We start from the raw sequence: 26,185 nt of genomic DNA, 5'->3' as shown, positions 1-26,185 counted from the left end.
CCCCTTGATGATTTAAATAGGCCACTGCGATTTGATTGTCTGACAGGATTCTGACCGGTTGAGCCTTCAAGGATGGCTGGAGTTTTCATAAAGCTCTCTGTATTGCTAGGAGTTCCTTGGCATTGGAAGAAAGACTCCTCTGATGCTAACCAGCTGCCCTGTACTAGAGAGCCATCTAAATGAGCTCCCCATCCATACGAGCTTGCATCTGTGGTGACAATCCTTTTTGGAGATACCGACCAAGGAACCTGCTTTGCGAGGGTGGAGTCTTGTATCCACCAATGTAGGGAGGCTATAGTGGAGTGTACCAGGAGAATGAGTTTGTCCAGTGCCTGGCCCAGAGACTCTAGGCGAATCAATATGTCACATTGGAGGACCCTTGTGTGGACCTGCGCCCATAGAACTGCCGGAATGCAAGAAGTTAACAGACCCAGGAGAGACATTACCTGCTGTAAGGACATGGAGGGGGACCGTATGGCATTCCCCACCCGACTCTGCACTTTCAGGACTTTGTTCTGAGGGAGGTGGCACTCCTGGACCCCAGAATCCTGAAGTAGGCCAAGAAAAATTGTGTTGTAGCCAGGATCAGGTGAGACTTGTTAAGATTGAGAAGCCAACCTAGCTCTTGAAGTTTGGGCATAACTAGATGTAATTGTCTGCAGCAATGAGTAGCTGAGTGACCCACTATGAGGAAATCAAAGGTATGGCACGAGTAATACGTTTTCCTCCCGAAGATAAGCAGACACTTTCAATATGAGTTTTGTGAAAACCCTTGGTGTGATGGCGATCCCGAAGGGTAGAGCCTTGAACTGGAAGTGGCGGAGGCGTCCCTGCATCAATAGACTCTCAGGAACTGCTGGAATCGAGGTGAAATTGGAACATTGTAGTAGGCATCGCCGAGATCGAGGACTAACATGTAACAATGTCACTCAACAGCGCCCCCCCCCTCCGGAAAGCCTCCAGGCCACACCTCCTTGCTGTGACTCCCTCCTCCGGCCCACTCAATGGACAGAGGGGCCTCCTGACCCCGACCCCTCCCACCCCCATGCACATGCGCAGCCCAGACGGGATATGGATGCCAATATTGCCCCTCAGGCTAGCTTCAGTAAAGCCTGCCAGGAATTCCATGCACCGGCCCCTTGCGTATGCGCCGTGCGACCATTAAGCGGTTGCTCCGCAAGCACCCGGCACGCTCAGCGTCAGGACCCATCCAATGACGCGGCCTGCGCGTGCGCAGTCCCGGGAGACATGGCTTCTGCCACCAGCAAAATGCCGGCCCCCATGGATGCGCGTGTCGACCGGCGCACTCAGCACCAGGACGTGCCGGAAGTGACACGTCCTGGGCATGCGCAGCCCCGGGCTCACGCTGACCGTCCAGAGACCACCACCATGCAGACGCTGCCGGACAGCAGAGGACCCACTGGTCATGCTGCAGCGCTTCCAGACACGCAACCTCCGAAGCTGGGATCCCACCGCGCTGACCAGGTAAGGAAAAAAAAACCCTATGGGGAAAAAAAAAAAAGAAACAAACCCCGACGGAACCGCTGTCCTGAGGGTCCCCTGTCAAGGACAGGAAACCAACTGATGCGGGGAGAGGAGCCGCCCATTTTTATCCTGTTTCCTGTCCTTGAGGGCGGATCCCTCTCTTGTGGGGTGCTGTGATGGGTGACAGAAAAATAAGTATTTGATCCCTCTGGCAAACAAGATTAAAAAAAACTTGGTGGCAAAACCCTTGTTGGCAAGCACAGCAATCAGACTTTTTTTGTAGTTGATGATGAGGTTTGTGCACATGTCAGGAGGAACTTTGGTCCACTCCACTTTGCAGAACATCTCTAAATCATTTAGATTTTGGGGCCATCGCTTTGCAACTCGGAACTTCAGCTCCCTCCAATAAGTTTTCTATGGGATTAAAGTCTGGAGACTGCCTAGGCCACTCAATTACCTTAATGTGCTTGTTTTTGAGCCACTCCTTTGTTGCCTTGGCTGTATGTTTTGGGTCAATGTCGTGCTGGGAGACCCAGCCATGACCCATTTTTAATATCCTGGTGGAGGGAAAGAGGTTGCCACTCAGGACTTTACGGTCTATGGCTCCATCCAGTGTCCCATTGATGCAGTGAAGTAGTCCTGTTCCCTTCGCAGAGAAATACCTCCAAAACATACTGTTTACACCTCCATGCCTGACCGTGAGGATGGTGTTCTTGGGGTCATAGGCAGCATTTCTCTTCCTCCAAACACGGCGAGTTGAGTTAAGGCCAAAGAGATCAATTTTTGTATCATATGACCACTGCACCGTCTCCAAATCACTCTCAGAATCTTCCAGGTGTTCATTGACAAACTTCAGAAAGGCCTGCACATGTGCCTTCTTGGACAGTGGGACTTTGCGGGCACTGTAGAAGTTTAAGCCATTACGGCTTAACATGTTACCAATGGTTTTCTTTTGACAGTGGTCCCAGCTGCCTTGAGATCATTAACAAGATCCCCCGTGCAGTTTTAGGCTGATCTCTCACCTTACTCATGATCCTGGATACCCCACGAGGTGAGATTTTGCATGGTGCCACAGATCGATGTCGATTGACACTCATTTATATTTCTTCCACTTTCTTACTATTGCACCAACAGTTGTCTCCTTCTCACCCAGCGCCTTAATTTTGGTTTTGTAGCCTATTCCAGCCTTGTGCAGGTCTATGATCTTGTCCCGGACATCCTTAGAAAGCTCTTTGGTCTTGCCCATGTTGTAGAGATTAGAGTCTGACTGATTAATTGAGTCTGTGGACAGGAGTCTTTTATACAGGTGACAATTTAAGACAGCTGTCTTTAAAGCGGGTAAAGAGTTGATTAGGAGCATCTAAGTCAAGGTTGGGGAAGCCATTACTTTTTAAGCGGCCCCTGGGCACATTTCTGGGGAGCTCAGTACTCGGGCGGCAGCCGCGGTTGTCGGCTGCCGGCCCTTTAAATAATGTGTGGCCTGTGCCAGCATGCTGGTACATACTTGTGGGCAGGGTAAGCATGAGATGTGCCGCGTTCCCATCCCAAAAAAAAGAGGAGCGGTAGGTTTACTGGCCTCCCAGTTGAACGTGCTGTGTGACTCCTGCCTCCCTGATGTGAGCTACCTGCTTCCCTGCTGTGAGTCTCCTGCCCCCCTGCTGTGCAGACCTCCCCCCCCCGTTGTGCAAGCCCTTCCCCCCCATTGTGCAAGCCCTTCCCCCCCCATTGTGCAAGCCCTTCTCCCCCATTGTGCAAGCCCTTCCCCCCCCATTGTGCAAGCCCTTCCCCCCATTGTGCAAGCCCTTCCCCCCATTGTGCAAGCCCTTCCCCCCGTTGTGCAAGCCCTTCCCCCCCGTTGTGCAAGCCCTTCCCCCCCGTTGTGAAAGCCCCGCCCCCTGTTGTGAAAGCCCCGCCCCCCGTTGTGCAAGCCTACTTGCTCTACCTAGTCTCTCGCTGCTGTGAGCTTTCTGCCTCCCTGATGTGAGCCTCCTTGCTGTGCATGCCTGCCTGTTGTGAGCCTCCTGCCTTCCTGCCACCTCCTAATGTGCAAGCCTCTCTGCTTTGCATGCCTCCTGCCTCCCACTGCTGTGCATGCCTTCCTGCGGTGAGCCTCCTGCCTCCCTGTGCATTCCTCTCTGCGGTGAGCCTCCTGCCTGTCTGCTGCGGTGAGCCTCCTGCCTGTCTGCTGCGGTGAGCCTCCTGCCTGTCTGCTGCGGTGAGCCTCCTGCCTGTCTGCTGCGGTGAGCCTCCTGCCTGTCTGCTGCGGTGAGCCTCCTGCCTGTCTGCTGCGGTGAGCCTCCTGCCTGTCTGCTGCGGTGAGCCTCCTGCCTGTCTGCTGCGGTGAGCCTCCTGCCTGTCTGCTGCGGTGAGCCTCCTGCCTGTCTGCTGCGGTGAGCCTCCTGCCTGTCTGCTGCGGTGAGCCTCCTGCCTGTCTGCTGCGGTGAGCCTCCTGCCTGTCTGCTGCGGTGAGCCTCCTGCCTGTCTGCTGCGGTGAGCCTCCTGCCTCCCGCTGCGGTGAGCCTCCTGCCTCCCGCTGCGGTGAGCCTCCTGCCTCCCGCTGCGGTGAGCCTCCTGCCTCCCGCTGCGGTGAGCCTCCTGCCTCCCGCTGCGGTGAGCCTCCTGCCTCCCGCTGCTGTGTATGTCTCCCAGTGATGTGTGCCTGCATCCCAGTGCTGTGTGCCACACCCCCCAGTGCTGTGTGTGCTCCCTCAGTCCTGTTCATGTCTTCCAGTCCTGTTTGTGCCCCTCTAGTGTTGCCCATGCCACCACCAGTGCTGTCCGTGCCCAGCAGTACTGTCCGAGCCCCAGCCCCTCCTGTGATGTGTATATGCCACCAGTTCCTCTTGCTGTGATGTGTGTATATGTCGCCAGCCCCTCCTGTGATGTATATACATGACACAGCCCCTCCTGTGATAGACACATACGTCCCCAGCCCTTCCTGTGATGTATATATATACCCCCAGCCGCCCCTCCTATGATGTATGTGCCTTCAGCGTCTCCTACATGATTTACTAATCTGTTGACTGTCCTCCAGACCGAGACAAACCTGGAAAAGCAGCTGTGAGACGCCACATGATCAATATCACCAAACATCACAGCTGCACCAAAGAGAAGCAGCTCCAGCCACTACAGTAAGGGTTCATTAATTAATTGACCAAATATATTAGGATGATTTTCAAGCTGATAATTTTCTGCGGCCCTCAAAGGTTGTTAGAAATTTCCAAATGGCCCCCGGCAGAAAAAAGGTTCCCCACCCCTGATCTAAGTGGTCTGTAGGAGCCAGAACTCTTAAAGGTTGGTTGGGGATCAAATACTTATTTCTCTGCAAAATGCAAATAAATTTATATAATTTATACAATGTGATTTTCTGGATTTTATTTTTGATATTCTCTCACTGTTAAAATTAACCTACCCTTAAAATTATAGACTGTTCATGTCGGTCAGTGGACAAACTTACAAAATCAGCAAGGGATCAAATACTTATTTCCTTCACTGTATAATCACAATTACTCAGCTTCCTAAAATATTTCTCTTCTCTTTATCAGCTCTTTTAATGCAATACTGCAAACTCAAAAACAACAATAAAATATTTCTTATACCTGGTCTACAACCCTTTCAATATAAAACAAATCAAATAAAATAGCTACATTATTACGTACTTAAAAAGAGAGTTTTTAGGCCTTTGAGGCTTCTTCTTTGCAAAAAAGGCTGCAAATTCTCGTCCAGTGCTAGCATAACTTAGCTGGGCAGATGGTTCAGAAGACGTCTTGGTGTTCTTCATATCCAGATATTCGGTCAGAAGAATCTACAAGAAACAATATTTTCAATATTGTACAAACAAATTGATTATTATAAGAGCGCCATTCAAAGACTTAAGCAAGCTCCTGGGTCAGTTCCAAATTACGGTGAAGCAATAATTAATAGTTGGATCCTCTCACACCATTGCTATACATACACACACTATATACATACAGTGGCTTGTGAGAGTATTCGGCTCCCTTGAATTTTTCAACTTTTTCCCACATTTCAGTCTTCAAACAAAGATAAAAACTTTAATGTTATGGTGAAGAATCAACAACATGTGGGACACAATTATGAAGTTGAAGGAAATGTATTGCTTATTTTAACTTTTTAAAAAAATAAATGACTGAAAAGTGGGGCGTGCAATATTATTCGGCCCCTTGCAGCAAACTCACTCCAGAAGTTCATGGAGGATCTGTAAATGATCCAATGTTGTCCTAAATGACTGATGATGATAAATATAGGCCACCTGTGTGTAATCAAGTCTCTGTATAAATGCACCTGCTCTGTGATAGTCTCAGTGTTCTGTTTAAAGCGTAGATAGCATCATGAAGACCAAGGAACACAACTGGCAGGTCCGTGATACTGTTGTGGAGAAGTTTAAAGCCAGATTTGGTTACAAAATGTTTTCAAAAACTTTAAACATCCCAAGGTGCACTGCGTAAGCGATCATATTGAAATGGAAGGAGTATAATACCACTGCAAATCTACAAATACCCGGCCGTCCATCCAAACTTTCATCTCAAACAAGGAGAAGACTGATCAGAGATGCAGCCAAGAGGCCCATGATCACTCTAGATGAACTGCAGAGATCTACAGCTGAGGTGGGAGAGTCTGTTCATAGGACAACAATCATTCGTACACTGCACAAATCTGGCCTTTATGGAAGAGTGGCAAGAAGAAAGCCATTACTCAAAGATATCCATAAAGTGTTGTTTAAAGTTTCCCACCCACAAGCCACCTGGGAGACACACCAAACATGTGTAAGAAGGTGATCTGGTCAGATGAAACCAAAATCGAACTACTTAGGCACAATGCCAAACGATATGTTTGGCGTAAAAGCAACACAGCTCATCATCCTAAACACACCATTCCAACTCTCAAACATGGTGGTGGGCAGCATCATGGTTTGGGCCTGCTTTGCTTCAGCAGGGACAGGGAAGATGGTTAAAATTGATGGGAAGATGGATGGAGCCAAATACAGGACCATTCTTGAAGAAAACCAGTTGGAGTCTGCAAAAGACCTGAGACTAGTATCGAGATTTGTCTTCCAACAAGACAATGATCCAAAACATAAAGCAAAATCTGCAGTGGAATGGTTTACAAATAAACGTATCCATGTGTTAGAATGGCCACGTCAAAGTCCAGACCTGAATCCAATCGAGAATCTGTGGAAAGAGCTGAAAACTGCTGTTCACAAACACTCTCCATCCAACCTCACTCAGCTCGAGCTGTTTGCAAAGTAAGAATGGGCAAGAATTTCAGTCTCTCGAAGGGCAAAACTGATAGAGACATACCCCAAGCGACTTGCAGCTGTAATCGCAGCAAATGGTGATGCTACAAAGTATTAACTTAAAGGGGACAAACAATATTGCCCACCCCATTTTTCAGTTTTTTATTTTTTATAAAAGTTTAAAATAAGCAATAAATTTCGTTCAACTTCACAATTGTATCCCAATTATTGTTGATTCTTCACCATAAAATTAAAATATTTATCTTTATGTTTGAAGCCTGAAATGTGGGAAAAGGTTGAAAAATTCAAAGGTGCCGAATACTTTCGCAAGGCACTGTACATACACACACACACACACACACACATTACTAAATATAAAATTACTAAATATAAATTATATTATATATATATATATATATATATATATATATATATATATATATATATATATATATATATATATATATATATATATATATATATATATATAGTGTGTGTGTGTGTGTGTGTGTGTGTGTGTGTGTTATATATATATATATATATATATATATATATATATATATATATATATATAATATACACACACACACACACACACACTGTATATCTTTATATTAGTAATGGCATGAGAGGATTTCATCATATTTTGAAGCTGAACCAAGATCTTGCAATGTAACACTACATCTGACCCCTGTACAGCCTTCATTGAAGAAAAAAAAAAAAACCTTGTGTGGACAGGTAAATGGCTTGGTAAAACAGCTGTGAACAGATGAAGAGCCTGGGTTTTGCATATACAAAGCTTGAGAGGTGACATACTTTATATCTATAGAACGGTGAAATGGTGATTGGAAACATGGCGACAATGTCTTCCACCCGGAACCTCCAGGGGTGAAGATATCCCGAAAGTTGGGAATCTCAATTTTCTAGAGATTAGAGTCACATTCCATGATCAGACACACCTAAGGTCACCAAGGAGAGGTATGCGGGAGTGACTGTTCTTTAATAAATACAGAAGTATTTTTTCTTGGGTTATTGTAGAACTTGGCAATCGGGGTAATAGCAGCCCACAGCTGCCACCAAGCCCTAGATTAGTATTGGGAAGAGTCTATGAGACATCCACATTACTAATCTGTAAGTAAAACACAAACACCGAAAAAAAACCTTTTATTTGAAATATAAGACAATACAAAAAACACCATTTCACCACTTTATTACCCCCTAAAATACCCCTGCAGGTCCGTTGTAATCCATATGAGGTCCCACGATGATTTAGCTCAGCTACATCGAAGTCACAGCGCGCTATCATGAAATATGTCCTCACTCTGTAACTGCAAGCAGAGAATGAGCCGCGATCAACGGTGATGTCACTAAGGGTGGCTGCGGTCACAGGAGGGCCGTGGGAACCTTTCTGCTGTGACAGCGGATAACCTGAGTGACGTCATTCTCTGCCTGCAGTTACAGCGTGCGAACATGTTCCATGATCACGCGCGGTGACTCAGATGTAGCAGTGCTGAATCATCGTGGGACCTCGTGTGGATTACGTTGGACCTGCAGGGGTGTTTTCTGGGTTAATAAAGTGGTGAAATATAAAGGTTTTTTTTCAAATCCTAGGCCGGATCCCTTGTATGCTCCCCTAAGCGAATTTGGGAATTAGCATTGGGCAATCTCTTTATGGAACCCTCTGATCCCTTTCTTTTCCCTCTCTCCTTACTTTCTCCCTCACATTTCCTCTCTTTCTTTCCTCTTTAGATAGCCGCTTCTCTTTCTCTCTCTATAGGCATCTTGCTCTCTCTCTTCTTCTGGTTTCTTTTAGACCACCTGATACAACAAAGTCACAGATTCATCTTGTTCCTGCAGAGACCCATTTCCTTTTACAGGAAATCATACACTATATGTGGCCTCATTAACTTTGTATTTGGTTGCAACCATATAATTGATTTAAGTTGATATAAGTCGATTATACATACTGTTATGTATCTTCTGTATTTTCTTGAAAGTTTTAATAAAAAGATTAAACATAAAATAAAGGGGTTTTTGTATTTTATTCCAAATAAAGGATTTTTTTCGGTGTTAGTGTTTATTTACTTTCTCATAGACGCCTCCCATTACTAATCTAGGGCTTAGTGGTATTTTTGTATAAAATTATGTATCTATTGCTCCACTTCTTTTTCTCTATAACAAGCTGCCTGCACATCTACTACAAAGTTCAATATGAGAGGTTTTATTTAATCACACACAAATAAAAGTAATGAAAGTAAGATATTATACCTGAAGACTAAATTTATTGCATAGGAGGTAAAAATTGATCATATTTTTTTTCCAATCTTAACATATTACAGACATATTAATACTGATTACAACAGACAAATCCACTAACTTTTACCAGCATGCATAAAACTTCCACAAAACATGTGAAAAATAGGGACCGGCTATTTTTACTAAGGACAGAAAGAACAGATTTAATTTAATTCAACTCTACACTAAGTCAACTTCAGCCCTAAAAGAATTGGCATTAGAGGTAACAACTAAACAAGCTACCTTGATACTGTACTACAAAAAAAAAAAAAGCAAAACATTACCGGAAAAGCTTTAAGGGTAATTTAGGTAATGAAATAGCTGCCAGCAGAATTAAACCCATTAGCAATAGCCATTGTACAATTAGAAACACCATTAATGTAGATTTGCTAATGTTTCTTAACTCAATGAAAACAAAAATTAAAACCTTTTACTTGATAGAAACACTTTAGCAAACTCTGGGAAAGGGCATTTAATTGCTTAAGCACCATAAAGTCTACTAAACTGCTTCAGGCAAAAGAGGCATCAATGTCTTGACTGTTCACTTAATAAGACTATTTCAATTATTAACCCTTAAACTGGTCATATATTTCAGAAAGCCATCAATAGGATGGCAGCTATTCTTTCTGACCCCTCTCATACACAAGCATGCTCAGCTCGGCTAAGTGTGCATGTGTTCTGGATTCGGAGAGAGGAGCAAGACACCTTTTTTATCTATTCTTTAAAATCCAACAACCAATTCTTCTTTTGGCCAACTTCTGCAGTAGGGAAAAGTTGAAAACCCTATGTTCACTGAGCAGTCAATTGGTCCAGTCAAAAATGGTTCTAGTGCATACAGCTAGAGATAAGCTGATGAGCGGAAGTTCAGTCCGGTGGGTTCAGCCAGCTTTTAGATAAAGTTTGGTTTGGGACTTTAATTTGACCTGAACCCCATTGAAAGTCACTGATTTGGCAATTTGGGTCTCTGCCCAGATACAGCCATAAACAGATCACTTCCGGGGAAGGGAGAATGGGCTTTTTGCATTTTTTTTTGTACACACTACATCTGATAACACTTTTATTACTGCCAGTGAGAGTCATTCAAACACTGCAGTGGCTTGCACTGGGCAGAGCATTGAGCGTACCTGAGCACAGAGATGCTCGAGATTGTGGTCAGCAAACGTAGAGCACCCAAACTCCAAACCCGGTTTTCTTTGTAAAGTCCGTGTTCGGTATCAACACTGAACTTAAATTTTTCAGGTTTGCTCATCTCTACATATGACTCCTTAAAACATATTGTGAAAGCACTCCTGAAAAGACTGAATTTTCAGGATTTTTTTTGTGCTCCATGCCAATTCAAAGTGCAAAGCAGAGATCATATTTATAAAAATAAATAAAAGGGGTTAAATAGCAATACTAAGAGTCAATACCTCAAGAAAAAATACTAATAACCATCTTACAGATTACACACATTAATTATTCCCCAAAAAAAATCCACACAGACACAATAGATTCAATAAGTGATACCATTATACCTAGTGAAATATCCAAATTAATCTCGTCTCGCAGGTTCTACTTACAATTTCCTGGGAATTGGGAACACTGTTTTATTTAGCATGCCGCAGATCATTCCTAGTTAGTTATATATACGTATACTGGAGAAACTTAGGAGACATATAAATATTTTAATTAATTTTAAATCACATCATTTCTAGTTTCTAATTTTTATGTACAGATGATTTTTGTGACAGCAACAGCTTATTCTAATTTTTATGAGATGCCAAAATATCGACACAAAGCCATGAAATAAATATAGGTGGTGGTAAGATTTACCATGGCCTTATTTAAATTACGTAGAGATTTTTTCTTTTCCTCTCAGATTTGAAAATAAGTGGGACTTTAACTGATTAATGCTGGCCTAATTAGGGCTTAAGGATCAAGCATTAATTTGTTTCATTACACTGCACAACAATGATTTTGCTATTGAGAGAAAAAAAAATGTGATTTAGGCTATGTGCGCACGTCGCGTAAAAACATGCAGTTACGCTGCGCTTTGTAGCGCAGCGTAACTGCATGCGTCCTGCGTCCCCTGCACAGTCTATGGAGACTGTGCAGGGGCCGTGCGCACGTGGCGTTTAAGAGCGCAGCGCTTCGGCTACTGCCGAAGCGCTGCGCAAAAAGAAGTGACATGTCACTTCTTTCCTGCGCTTTGCCGGCAGCTCCTGCTCTGTCTATGGCAGGAGCTGCAGGCAGAGCGCATGGAATCGGCGCTCACTACGGACATTTCTGCAGCGATCTAAAGCGCACATGTGCTCTTCAGATCGCTGCAGAAATTTCTGCAGGGCTTGTACGCAACGTGCGCACATAGCCTTATACTAAGTTGAATGCGCTGATTCCAAATGTGAACTCCAAATTTGCCTGGCACGTCTAAATTTTAAGTTATGCATGCAAAGCCTATATTCACTCATTATAATATTAATACATTACGGTAAATTATTTTGTAAATATTCCAGCGGACATGCTTTGACTTGTCCGGACTCGCTCAAAAAGGTCTATAGGCTGATGTAAGCAGTAAGTATATAAGGTAAGCTGGACAGAGTTTGTAAAACAGATTGGATTTGTTATAATTATAGCAGTTTATAATCTTAACCCCTTAGTGACCAGCAATACATCTTTTTACTAACCTAAGTTATAAGAGAATAGTGTCTCCAAATGGGTGAAAATGCAGTAGCTGTCGGCTGTCCACTATAGCTGACATGTTGTTGCATCAAGTCACAATGGGTGTTGTCACTGACCATGGCCATTTAACTCCATAGATGCTGCTGTAAACAATGACTACCTCATCTAGATGGTTAATAGAGTGTGGGGGGATGTAATTTATTAAATATTTTATGCTGTGTGACTATCTGCATTCAAATGTAATTAAACAAGGCACTCCCGAACTTGAAAGTGATGCAAGTTTATTTAATGTGCATGAAATAACGTTTTCGGTCCACTACGGAGCTTCCTCAGTTGCACATTAGTGGAGTGAACTGGAGGTACAGGATGGCGTGAAGTGCGGTATCCACCGCTGCATGGGGTCTGCCCCTATGCAGCGGTGGATACCGCGCATCACGCCATCCTGTACCTCCAGTTCACTCCACTAATGTGCAACTGAGGAAGCTCCGTAGTGGACCGAAAACGTTATTTCATGCACATTAAATAAACTTGCATCACTTTCAAGTTCGGAAGTGCCTTGTTTAATTACATTGTACGGCTTTGGAACCTGAAGAGCACCCCTATTTCTCTTGATATCCCTACAAGGAAGTGCCATTTCTTCTTTCTATCTGCATTAAAGTGATAACCAAAGGTTGAAAATTGCAAATTTTAAAAAATATTTTCATAATTTCTGATATTTTTATAATTAAATAGAAAACATATCTACTTAAATTTACCATTTGCATCAAGTAAAATCTATCACGAAAAAATGGTCTCAAAATCACTGGGATGTGATGAAGCACTCCAGAGTTATTACATTATAAAGTGACATGTGTCTGACTTTAAAAATTTTGCCTCGTCAATAACGGATTAAGATGGATAGATGCAAATGTGTTAACGATCCGAACAATTTCTGCTACATATGTGGCAAATACAACTCCTGATCAGCGCAAGAATCTCACAAAGCGAGTGCATCTTGCTTACAAGTATTACTTTGACTGTCAAATTGGAGATCAAGATAAAAGCTGGGCACCTCATATTTGCTGCACTGTGTGTTCCACTGGGCTAACGGGGAACTATTGCCGATTTTTGCAATGGAATAATATGACCACTCACAAATGCAAAAGCAGATGCCTGAAGCACTTCCGACAGTACTGTGGGCCTTGTTCAAGTAGGATTTTAAGACAGGGTTACTTCTTGTAATTTTGTTATTCCATGACATTTTCATAAACTATTTACTACAAAAACTTTGATGTAGATCAGGAAACTGTAACTCGTTCTGTACAAATTTATTCAATGCCTTCAAATTACTTCATACATTTTAACAAACCTAACCTCTTACCGACATTGGACGTACTGGGTACGTCCAGCCTTATGTCAGGATACTCACTGCTGACTGCAGCGGGCAGCCAGTGGCGAGTCACGCACATGTCAGCTGATTTGAACAGCTGACATGTGCGGCTATCGGGCACGAGTGAATCTACGTTCCATTCATACCCGTTAACCCCTTACACCGCGCTGTCAAAATATCACAGCGTGGTGTACATCCCAGTCGCGGTAAATAGTCACTTAACCGGCGCCATTGGAAGTCATGTGCCGATTGATGCCATGGTAGCACAGGGTCATGTGAGGACTCCTGCAGCTATCATGAGTCACTTCCTCTTACACCCGGCATACTGCCATGTGTGAGAGTAAAGCAGCCTTTCTGCAGATCTCAGCTGTGATCTCCAGAAAGGAACACGCGATCAGACTGCTGATACTTCTAGTTCCCTAGACTAGGGGACTAGTAAAATAAAATAAAAAAGTTAAAAAAAAAGTTTTAGAATAAAAAAAACAAAAAAAAAAAAAACAACGTTCAAATCACCCCCCCATTCGCCACATTGAAAATTAAAGAGTTAAAGAAAACTAAAAAAAGAAGGGAATTTTGTTTACTTACCGTAAATTCCTTTTCTTCTAGCTCCTATTGGGAGACCCAGACAATTGGGTGTATAGCTTCTGCCTCCGGAGGCCACACAAAGTATTACACTTTAAAAAGTGTAACGCCTCCCCTCTGCCTATACACCCTCCCGTGCATCACGGGCTCCTCAGTTTTGGTTCAAAAGCAGGAAGGAGGAAACTTATAAATTGGTCTAAGGTAAATTCAATCCGAAGATTGTTCGGAGAACTGAAACCATGAACCAAAAGAACAATTCAACATGAACAACATGTGTACACAAAAGAACAACAGCCCGAAGGGAACAGGGGCGGGTGCTGGGTCTCCCAATAGGAGCTAGAAGAAAAGGAATTTACGGTAAGTAAACAAAATTCCCTTCTTCTTTGTCGCTCCATTGGGAGACCCATTGAAGTGGACGCAGATGAAACTGCGCAAAGGGAACTGCCTCCATTGCTGCCACCATCTTCCCTAGGAAGTGCATGAGGCGCCTCAAGGGGTGTGACTGGGTCCGAAGGAGAGAGTGCACCCCTGTCTGCAGCGAACGCTGTTTGTCCAGCGGAAGCTTCACTATCGCTGAGAGAGTATGAAACTCCATCCCGAGGTAAGTCAGTGATTGGGTCGGTGTCAATTTTGACTTTGGGAAATTGATGATCCACCCGAACCTCTGGAGAGTCTCCAGAGCAATGGTCAGGCTGTGTTGACATGCCACCCGGGAGGGTGCCTTGACTAGGAGATCGTCTAAGTAAGGGATCACCGAGTGGCCCTGAGAGTGTAGGACCGCCACCACGGATGCCATGATCTTGGTGAAGACCCGTGGGGCTGTCGCCAGGCCGAAAGGCAGTGCCACAAACTGAAGGTGTTCGTCCCCGATGGCGAAACGCAGGAAGCGTTGATGCTCTGGTGCAATCGGCACATGGAGATAAGCATCCCTGATGTCGATTGAGGCTAGGAAGTCTCCTTGGGACATCGAGGCGATGACAGAACGGAGAGATTCCATCCGGAACCGTCTGGTTCTCACGTGTCTGTTGAGCAGTTTGAGGTCCAGAACGGGGCGGAATGATCCGTCCTTTTTTGGCACCACGAACAAGTTGGAGTAAAAACCGCGACCACGTTCTTGAATGGGAACGGGAATCACAACTCCTTCTGCCTTCAGAGTGTTCACCGCCTGAAAAAGTGCATCGGCTCGCTCGGGGGCGGAGATGTTCTGAAGAAACGAGTCGGAGGACGAGAGCTGAGCTCTATCCTGTAACCGTGCGACAGAATGTCTCTCACCCATCGGTCTTGGACATGTGGCCACCAGGCGTCGCAAAAGCGGGAGAGCCTGCCACCGACCGAGGATGCGGTTTGGGGAGGCCGAAAGTCATGAGGAGGCCGCCTTGGAGGCGGTTCCTCCGGCGGTCTTTGGAGGACGTGACTTAGACCGCCATGCAGAAGAGTTCCTCTGGCCCTTCTCTGACCTGTTGGACGTGGAGGATTGGGACCTGGCTGAGGGCCGAAAGGACAGACACCTCGATTGAATTTTTCGTTGCTGAGGTTTGTTTGGTTTGGACTGGGGTAAGGACGAGTCCTTACCCTTGGATTGTTTAATAATTTCATCCAATTGCTCGCCAAACAAACGGTCGCCAGAAAATGGCAAACCGGTTAAGAACTTCTTGGAAGCAGAGTCTGCCTTCCATTCGCGTAGCCACATGGCCCTGCGGACTGCCACCGAATTGGCGGACGCTACTGCTGTACGGCTCGCTGAGTCCAGGACGGCGTTCATGCCGTAGGACGAAAAGGCCGATGCCTGAGAAGTCAAAGACACAACTTGCGGAGCAGAGGTACGTGTGACTGCATTAATCTCAGACAGACAAGCTGAGATAGCTTGGAGTGCCCATACGGCTGCAAAGGCCGGAGCAAAAGACGCGCCTATGGCTTCATAGATGGATTTCATCAGGAGCTCTATTTGCCTGTCAGTGGCATCCTTGAGCGATGAACCATCTGCCACTGATACTACGGATCTAGCCGCCAGTCTAGAGACTGGAGGATCCACCTTGGGACACTGAGCCCAACCCTTAACTACGTCAGGGGGGGAAGGGGTAACGTGTGTCATTAAGGCGCTTAGTAAAGCGCTTGTCCGGAAATGCTCTGTGCTTCTGGACAGCATCTCTGAAGTTAGAGTGATCGAAAAATGCACTCCGTGTACGTTTGGGAAACCTAAACTAGTGTTTCTCCTGCTGTGAAGCCGACTCCTCTATAGGTGGAGTTGGGGGAGAAAGATCTAGCACCTGGTTGATGGACGCTATAAGGTCATTTACTATGGCGTCCCCTTCAGGTGTATCAAGATTGAGAGCAACGTCAGGATCAGAGCCCTGAGCTGCGACCTCCGCCTCATCCTCCAGAGAGTCCTCATGCTGCGACCCCGAACAGCGTGATGAAGCCGGGGAAGGTTCCCAGCGAGCCCGCTTAGCCGGTCTGGGACTGCGGTCCGTGTCGGAGTCCTCCCCGTGGGACCTAGGTGTCACCCCAGGAGCACTCTGCTGCACCGACCGAGAGGGGCCTGGGGGCGATGAACTCACAGTGCCCGGGGCCTGTGTGACCGATCTGGACTGCAAGGCTTCTAGTATCTTAGCAGACCATCTGTCCATAGACTGAGCCATTGATTGTGAAAGCGACTCAGAGTTTCTCAGCCAAAACTGCAAACTCTGTCCCTGCCACCTGGACAGTGGAAGCCGGCGGTTCTACCTGAGCCGAGGGTCCCACCAGTGCCCGAGGCTCCGGCTGAGTGAGTGCCACAGGGGCCGAGCATTGCACACAGTGAGGGTAGGTGGAACCTGCAGGTAACATAGCCGCACAAGAGGTACAGGTTGCAAAATAAGCCTGTGCCTTGGCACCCTTGCTCTTTGCGGACGACATGCTATAGTCTCCTCTGAGAGTGATCGCTGAGGGTATATAGCCAAAAGCAAAACAATGCGGCCGAACAGAGAAAATGTATACAAATATATATATATATATATATATATATATATATATATATATATATATATATATATACATACATATACATACATACATACATACATACACACTTCGGCACCCAAGGGGGGCCAGCACCGAGTAACCGGTGTGGCTTACCGACCGCCCAAAGCGGTTGTGTGTCCACCAGATTCCCTGCCTGGGCCTCCCAGAGCTGTAGAGCTCGTTCTGAAATCCTCCACCGGCAGAAGTGATTGTAAATATGGCTGTCAGAGTTCTCAGGGGAGGAGGGAGCCGTGGGCGTGACTAATAAAGTGCGGGAATCTGGTGCCCCACAGTGCTCAGTGAGGGGGGAGGAGAACACCTAAGTATGCTCCAGCCCTCACTGCCGACGTCCAGTCGACCGTCCCGCCCTTACCCCTGACTGGCAGGCCCGGGGGCGGGAGTTATGGTACTAGGCCGCAGAAGCCGGGGACTAAATTTAATAACGCGGCCGGCAAACAGGCGCGGTCGGCGCGGTAGTCCCGGTCGTCACAAAAAAACAGCAGCCGCTGCAGCGTCTGTAACACAGGCGCTCCATGCACCGTCCCCAAGGGGACACAGAGTACCTTATAGATGCAGGGCCTGTCCCTGATGATACTCAGTCTCCTGTCCGTCAGATTCCCCCAGGGGCTGCGGAGGGAGCCCGGTCCCAGTGAATGGTGACCGGTTAGGATCCCACTTCTCCCAGAGCCTCTAAGGGATGGGGAAGGAAAAACGGCATGTGGCTCCAGCCTTTGTACCCGCAATGGGTACCTCAACCTTAACAGCTCCACCGACTTAGTGGGGTGAGAAGGGAGCATGCCGGGGGCCCTGTTAGGGCCCTCTTTTCTTCCATCCGATACAATCAGCAGCTGCTGCTGACTAAAATGGGAGCTTGAGTGAATGTGTGCCTCCTTCAACACAAAGCATAAAACTGAGGAGCCCGTGATGCACGGGAGGGTGTATAGGTAGAGGGGAGGGGTTACACTTTTTAAAGTGTAATACTTTGTGTGGCCTCCGGAGGCAGAAGCTATACACCCAATTGTCTGGGTCTCCCAATGGAGCGACAAAGAAATATACACATATTTGGTATCGCCACGTTCAGTAATGCCCGTTCAAAATATAAAATCAATCAACCCAATCGGTAAACTGCGTAGCAGCAAAAAAAATTCCAAACACCAAAATTACATTTTTAGTAGCCACAAATTTTGCGCAAAATTCAATAACAGGCGATCAGAACATAGGTTCTGTGCAAAAATGGTACCATTAAAAACATCAGCTCGAGATGCAAAAAAATAAGCTATAACTAGTGATGGCCGACCCCCCCCCTCCGCCCGATGGTCAGGATCGGGGAGACACGCAAGATTTTGTAAAGATCAGGATAACTCAATCTTGTGTCCGATCACCGATCTTGGGACTTTAGAGTTTTGGGATGGGGTGGGGAGTGCTGTAAAATAAAGAATACAGTTAATAATGAACATTGTCATTATACTTACAGGTCCTGCGACGCGTCCTGCAGACTCTGTCTCCCGGCGCTTCTGCTTCAGAGTACGATCATCGCTGTGCTGCCCAGTAACCAAAGGACTTTCCGTGACGTCATAGCATGTGACCAGTCACGAGTGAATGTTGTATTATCTTAAAGCATGCAAGGTCCTGTAGTGTCAGCATGCTCACCCATACTCAGTGGTCGCCTGAGCATCTCCATACTCTCGGCAAGCGCCGTCTACCGGCGAGATGCTTGAGCACATGCTCGTCTCCCCCTCCCTGTATGTTGGCGCTCTTTATAGATTCAGCCCACATGCAGGGATTGGCTGCCAAACACTAATGCCACAGCCAGTGAAAAACAGCGCCGAGAATCAGGTGATCAGAGATCACCGTTGCTATAGTAACCTGCTCGTTAGGTTACTATGGCAACGGTGACGTCTCCGCTTATCAACGCGCAGCCTTTGCTCACTCATTGAGTGATTAGACTGCACGGTGAGCAGAAGTGTTTTTCCCCCCCCCCCCGTGCATTGTGATATAGCAGAGATGCATGCATCGGTTGAAGAAAACAGAAGACCAGGATCGTGGAGGGGTGAGAAAAAGTAATAAAGATGGAGTCCCCAAGTGTGTCTGTGTATTTATTTCTAATAAGGTATTTTTTATCTGTGTGGTGTCCTTTTTTTAACCCTTTATTGGAGATTCTTAATGGCGGAGTCAAACTTGGCCTGTCATTAAGAAACTCGGGCTTAATACCAGCTAGTAAAACAAAGCTGGTATTAACCCCTTAGTAACCAGCGTACCACCCGGCATCAGGGCCGCTGGAAGAGTTGGATATAGCACCTGAAGATGGCGCTTCTATGAAAGCGCAATTTTCTGGGGCGGCTGCAGACTGCAATTCGCAGCGGGGGGGGGAGGGGAAGAAAGCTTGGGCCACCCTGAGCTGCGGATTCCAATCCCCAGCTGACTAGTTATACCTGGCTGGACACAAAAGTTGGCGACGCCAAGTCGGTTTTTTTGGGGGTTTTTTTTTCACATGTTTCATGAAATTTCTGAAATAATTAAAAAAGGAGCTTCCCCATATTTTCGGTTCCCTGCCGTGTACAAATAGGCAGCTGAGGGTTGGGGGCAGCCCGTGCCTGCCTGCTGTACCTGGCTAGCATACAAAAATATGGCAAACACTTTTTTTTTTTTTTAGCTTTTTGGCAGAAAAAAAAAGGGGGGGGGCATTTCCCTGGATTTTTTCATTGCCAGTGAAGGTAACACCAAGGAATGTGGGTTAGCAGCCAGTAGCTGCTTGGATTACCATTAGATAGCAATAGAAAATTCAGCGGGAGCCCCCACTTTTTTTTAAATTATTTTTTTTTAAACAAAAAAAAATTAGCTTCCCTGTATGTTGATTGCCAGCCAAGGTAAAGCTAGGCAGATGTGGGTGGCAGCCCCTAGCCATCTGCTTTATGTGCACTGAGAATCAAAAGTTCCGCAGAGTGCTACGTCATTTTTTTAAATTATCTGTACACACACACTAAATAAATATAAAATATATATATATATATATAAAATATATATATATATATATATATATATATATATAAAATATATATATATATATATATATATATATATATATATATACACCGTAGATAGACAGACATACATAGGTCTGAATTTTTTTTAACCTCTTAGATAACAGTAAACCTATACTCGTTCCAAACTGAGGTGTCACACCTACATCAGTTTTACCATATAGTGACCACGTTGAATAAAATACCAAAAAACTATTGTGCAATCGCACTTTTTTTTGTAATTTTTCCGCACTTGGAATTTTTTTTTGAAGTTTTCCAGTATAGTAGAACTTAAGACTTCATTTAAAAGTACAACTCATCCCACAATAAAAAAAATAAACCCTTATATGGCAAGATTGATGGAAAAATAAAAAAATTTCCGTGTCTCGGAAGAAGGGGAGCAAAAAACAAAAATGGAAAATTGTCTGGAGGTTAAGGGGTTAAACATAACAAAATTTCCTGACATGTGACATGTTACAACAATTCTGACTTCGGATTTGGAATATGCACACTCGATTTAGTATAGGACAAAAGGTTTTTGCGCAGCAACAGATGAAAAGTTATTTTTTGTTGCGCAGTGATTGGGAAAGTTTTATTTTTAATGGCTTCATTTTGCAATAAAATTACTATAAATTACAAAATAACATATATTTGCTTTTTTGGTGAAATGCAAAAAAAAAAAAAACAAAAAAAAAAAAAAGGAAAAAAAGAATTTTTTAATTTTTTTTACTATTTATGATATGGTAAATAGTATGGCATGGGATGCCATGAATACCAAATTTTAACATTGTCACACAATATTTTCTCGGTCGGCTGAGCACTACAGCTCCTTTGCTTCAGCAATCGGTGGGGATCTCAGGGCTCTCACTAACAACTATGATATGACAAAGCTTTTTTGAGAGTCCACATAATTCTTTGGAATCTAAAGAGTTTAAGACAAAACTTTACCAAAATCATTAACAAGCTGCCTATGTCTTGTTGTGAGGTCTTCAGCCATGTCATATATCATAATGAAGGGCTCTTGATCTTGACAGACTATCCATTCAAAAATTATCTTGTGATACATGATGGAGACATAGAACTGAACATGCATGATAGTGAGAGAGCTGGGGGAAGCCATATTGTGCAAATTAGTATAGGGGATAAGTGTGTGAGATGGCTGAAGTCTAAGGCTATGTGCGCACTAGGCCGCTTTACCCGCGGATTTGCTGCGGAAATTTCTTGAGAAATGTCTTCAATCTTTGTGCAGACATTTCCCAGCAAATCCTATGAGAAAAAAAAAATAGCTGTGCGCACGCTGCGGATTTTTCTCAAGAAATTTCCTTGAGAAGATTTTCTTGAGAAAATTTCTTGAGAAAATGAGCATGTCAATTCTTTTCCGCAGGTACCTGCAGATTTCTGCAGTACAGCCTGCAAAATCCGCAGGGAACAACCTGCGGGAAAATCGCGGCAAATCCGCATGCGGATTTAGTGCGGATTTTTTCCGGAGGTCCGGAAATCTTCCACTCCCAGAAGTTTCTCAAGAAATTTCCTTGAGAAACTTCACATTTCTAGTGCGCACAAAGCCTAAGAGCACATTTCAGATGGCATTTACAAAGTGGCAATGCTGTATATCGACTACATTTTATATACACTATACACGCTTTCTTCTTCAGAAACAGAATATATTTCTCGCTACTGTACTGAGAAACATGTGGACGCTAACTGCATTTTAGGCACACTGTAGTACTCAGAAGGGAGGGGGGGCACTTTGGATTTGGGAGCGCAGATTTGTCTGGCTTTCTTTTTTGGCTTGCAGAAAGCTATGGAGCTCTTCCAGAGCCTCTGTACTACTAGTACCGTGGAAACCACCTGCATTTCCGTAAACAGATGACAGCGTGGGGACTTGCTTTATTTTTGTGGAATGAACGCAACGCTCACTGCTGAAGATAGTAAAGCGGCGAGCAGGAGTGGACCCACTGTAGCACAGAGGAACCCTGCGCTTACCCGTTAGTTGAAGGGGCTTAACTAAGATCCCACCATGAGGTAGACGGCAGGTTCCACTCCCAAGGCAGAGACCGGGACTCTGGCAGCTGACCCCTAGGACAGGGACAGATACAGGTCCAGACAGGCAGTTTCTCTAGTATAGACTGGGTCCTCCTCGATGGCGAGGGCAGACAGAATGGCCCGGACAGACACAGTCACTAGTAATGCTGGGACCATCGGAGTAGATGACAAGGCTGAGGTGGACAGACACAGTCACTAGCTGAGGTGGATAGCACGGCCGGGGTGGACGGACAGTCACTAGTAAAGCTGGGACCACAGGGGTAGCGAAGGCAGATGGTATGGCTAGGTTGGACAGACACCGGCATGGACACACTACACTGCAACGGGAAGCACAGTGAACAAAAGAACCTGACAACAAGCTGGCTAGCGAACAAACCACTAACTAATAAAAATTTATAAGGCACCTCCCTTAGTGGGAGAGTGCCTTAAAATACCCAGTGCTTCTCAGGCTGAGAGGCACTTCCAGGAAATGGCGAGCTGGCCCTTTAAGAGAAGGGCAGCAGTGCGCGTGTATGCCCTGGGAGCATTCCCGGAGGACCTGTGCGTCACGCACAGAACCTGGGAGGAAAAAGCAGTGAACACCCATATGGATGACTATGGGGAAAGCCGGGTAGCGTGGTGTAGACTGGCTTTGGCGGTCAGTAAATTAATGTGGGCGTTCCTGCAGGGAGTGGAGTGAGAGATGCAGGGATGCCAGCACTACAGTGTTGAAGCTTTACTAGGAACAGTTTGCATGACATTTTGGATCATATTTATCCTGTGCTCTACGTTGAGCACTTACATTAAGGATTACATCTAAATCTCAGAATGACGTAATTTAGATTAAACCCACAATAGATGTAGAGTTATTTTAGACTGTGACCCCTGTTTGTCAGTGTATATCTTTTCATAACTAAGCAAAAAGGTTGTTGACCATGCTTTTACGAACATTTAAAAAGATGGACACCACTGTATCCGAGACCATAAAGAGCCCAAAATGACTTCCTCTGCCTCATTATAGTGATTCAGCGGTTCTGTCTGAATCACATATTTCAGATATTTACATGCAAACCCCGGTGTAAGAACTTACCGTAGAGCCCATGGTGAGCGTGAGCCGAGCCTTACTGCCATCTTTGAGAGGAAGAAAGAACGAATCAACAGCAGGTCAAGAAAAGCTTTTATTTTTTTTACGCAGTTCACTGTGCAGTGAAGAACGCTTTTTTCTTCCGATCTGCACAATTTCAGGTTTTAGCGCAGTTTTAAGTTTGTCAACTATCACACACCAAAACAATGTTTTAAATTGTTTTTTTTGCATTGCCATATTTTGAGAGCTATAATTTTTCTATATTCCTGCGGACAGTCATTGAAGGGTTTGTTTTTTGTGGGATGAAATAAAGATTTCATTTGTGTTATTTTCGATTACATAAGTTTTTCTTTATCAATTTCTGCACTGATTTTTAGGAGGCAGAATGAACAAAAAGCAGGAATTCAGAATTATTTTTTTTTACACCGCTTACTGTGCAGTTTAAGTAGAAAGGCAACTTTATTCTTTGGCTCAGTACTCTCACAGCGAAAAAAACATTAATATCCTTTTTTATGCTGCTTTTACACAACAAAACGAAAGTTACAGAAAAAAAAGAATTGCTTTTCTATCACTATATCATGAGAGCTGTAGCTTTTTTTTTTTTTTTTGCTTTGTGGTGGCTTCTTTTTTGTGGGACAAGATAACGGATTCAGCTATACCATTTTTATTTACATGTGCCATTCTGATCGAGTTTTATTCCACTTTTTTGGGGGACTTGGGAGACAAAAAAGCATTGTTTGCCACGGGTTTTTTTTTTATGACGTTCACTTAAAGGGTTAAATAGTCCCATAGTTTTATAGATCGGGTCATTCTGGAAGCAGTAGTACCAAATATATGTAACTTTTTTGTTTTTACATAAATATGTGTATTGGTATACTTTTTTCATTCTTGTTGTTCTTTATTTTGAGATTTTTTTAGATTTTTAAGTTTTTGTTTACACTTTTACTTTTATTAGTTGGAATGCTGATATAAAGCATTGCCATGCACAAGCATGACAATGCATACTTTACACTGGCAGTGTGACACTGACATATTGCCTGTTAGACCCTGCTTCTGGTTGGGTCTAACAGGCCACGGTACCTGGCAGACTCTGAGGTCTTCACTTCATCTCTGGCTTGCTTAACAACTCTCAGTCCCACGTGATCATGTCACTGGGGTGCCGGAGGAATGACAAAACCACAAACTTCTATATGAAGCGATCACTACTGCTCACAGCATATAGACGATAACGAACATCACCTAAACCAATCAGATCCTGATGATGCTGTTTGTCAGAAGCATTCTGCACCATAATCATCGTGCCTGCAAATACTGTATACACTATAAGGATATGTGACCATGTGTGTGCGCTCTGCACCGCAGCGTTTTGTCACAGCATGTCCGCTTCAGAGCACAGCTGAAAAGCTCGTTCTGAAACTTTGCCGACTGTAGAATTCATGCGCTCTGGATGCTGCCTCTCCCTATAGACAGAATGGAGACAGCATGCAAAGCGCACGAAAGAAGTGACATGTTGCTTTGTAGAACGCAGCGATTTGGCAGCATGCAAATGCCACGTGGGCATGGATTAGGCACAATCTTCATAGATTGTGCTGGGGACGCAGGACGCATGCAGTTACGCTGCGGTGCAGATCGCAGCGTAACTGCATGCAATACGCATACGTGGGCACAGAGCCTTATACAAGCTGTACACTAACTACATTACATTGCATCACAGTGTCAAATCTTCGTTGTTGGCCTATGAGAAGATCTAATAGAATATTTACAAAACTAAGGAATGTACTTACGTTTGTGTTATACTGGACATATCAGGCAATTACTGACTGTAATTAGTTTTGAAGGAGCGATGAGTTTTACTTTTATTGTCCTCCATTTCTGTGTTACTAGTTATGTCTTATTAGAAAAATGTGCACTTGCAAGAATACTATTTGTATGGGATTGTCCCTGTCATGGGCACGGCTGACAAACTGCTTCTAATGGAGCATCTTCTTTGTTTTGTCTAATGGCCGTTATTCCGCTGCATTAGCTTCAGAAGAAGAGAGGCAAATGAAAAGATCCCAGTGTTTATCGCTTTACTTACTTGAGGGGAGCTTGTTAAACTGACTTATTTTGGCACCCTGTCTCATTAGCTCCATGAAACTCCCCTAGAAAGAAAATGCTTCGGCTCACGCCTAGAGGTTCTGCTAAATGAAACGCGGGTTATGTAAAGAAATACAGAAAAGTATTTCTTTGATTTCAGGTATATTAACAATCATTCTTCAAAAAACTGCAGCATATCAGCAATAACAAAAAAAACAAACAAAAAAAACATACCACGATTTTAAAGCTGACTGTTTTAAAGAAAGCAAGCTGAAAACTTTTATTAACACTTTTGCAAAAAAATAAAAATAAAAAATAGAAAGATATTGCACATATCACCAATGTTCTCTATGTGAATGGAGTCTACAAGACTGCTAATTATTGCTCCATTAACAGAGGGGACTTTGTGCCCACCATTATAAGGATCGGTGGAGGTCTCAGCAGCTTTACCCTCAGTGATCACACATTTATCATCTAACCTGTGGATAGGCAACATATCTTGTTTATAAGACTACTTCTTTCAAACTTAAGGAAAAACTGCATAGATACAGACATGATATATGAATGAATGCTTGTATGAAACCTGCTGAGGGGCCATAAAGAAAGCTGGTTCATTCTTGCAATAGATCCCTTCATGTGTCAATTGCTTCTCATAGGGCTACTTTCAAGGGAGCGTATTTTAGAAAACAAAGTGAGAAGACTGAGGAGACAACGGTAAGGGGTGCTCTTGTCTGCTGGCCTAGTTGGTTTTAGAAAGATTGAATGGGCCACGGCTCATCTCACTAGCCCCCAGACTGCTTCCCTGTATGAAGAACACTACTTAGACAACAAGGGGTGAGGGTACCACACTCCGGTAATACTTTATTGGGTTACAAATAAACAACAGCATAGAGTACATTCCCAAGCACGCACATGAGCTTGTGCAAGTAACAATCTCACCCTGGTTCACCAGTGATTAGAACCTCTGCAATGTCAAGGCATCCAGGGCCACACTTTTGGCTGGCACTCTCAGAGTGGATAGCGACAAGCTTAGGAAACTGACTAAGCCCAATGAGATATGTGGTGAATTTGTGGGCTCAGTATTGAGTAGTTCTCTAAAAAACCAGCTGGATCCATGGTCCCTTGGCTCAACCATTGTAGAATCACTCCAGTGACAAGAGTAGGACCCTTTTTATATCCCTCAAATCTCATTTCAGGGCACTGTGCCCCACAGGATTGGGAGGAGATAAACATGGCTGTTCCCTCATTGTTTCTAGTTCAATTGTCCTGCAGATGATGCAGACTATTACACCGCAGGAGGCTGATGCAATCCATAATCAGCAGGCATTAAACAAATT

General features: G+C 44.5%; 1 protein-coding gene across 1 annotated transcript in view; it reads right to left on the bottom strand.

Annotated features, from left to right (window-relative positions):
* The window catches only part of EXOC4 (exocyst complex component 4), a 642,084-nt gene that overhangs the window by 488,864 nt on the left and 127,035 nt on the right, over positions 1-26,185 (bottom strand). Inside the window, exon 8 of the mRNA XM_075345350.1 lies at positions 5,145-5,290. Coding sequence (XP_075201465.1) covers positions 5,145-5,290 — 146 coding nt within the window. The remainder of the gene's footprint in view (positions 1-5,144; positions 5,291-26,185) is intronic.

Source organism: Anomaloglossus baeobatrachus, chromosome 4 (assembly GCF_048569485.1).
Source record: "Anomaloglossus baeobatrachus isolate aAnoBae1 chromosome 4, aAnoBae1.hap1, whole genome shotgun sequence".
Classification (NCBI taxonomy): Eukaryota; Metazoa; Chordata; class Amphibia; order Anura; family Aromobatidae; genus Anomaloglossus; species Anomaloglossus baeobatrachus.
The sequence above is the reverse complement of the archived record's forward strand: the minus strand, read 5'-3'. Positions and strand labels throughout refer to the sequence as shown.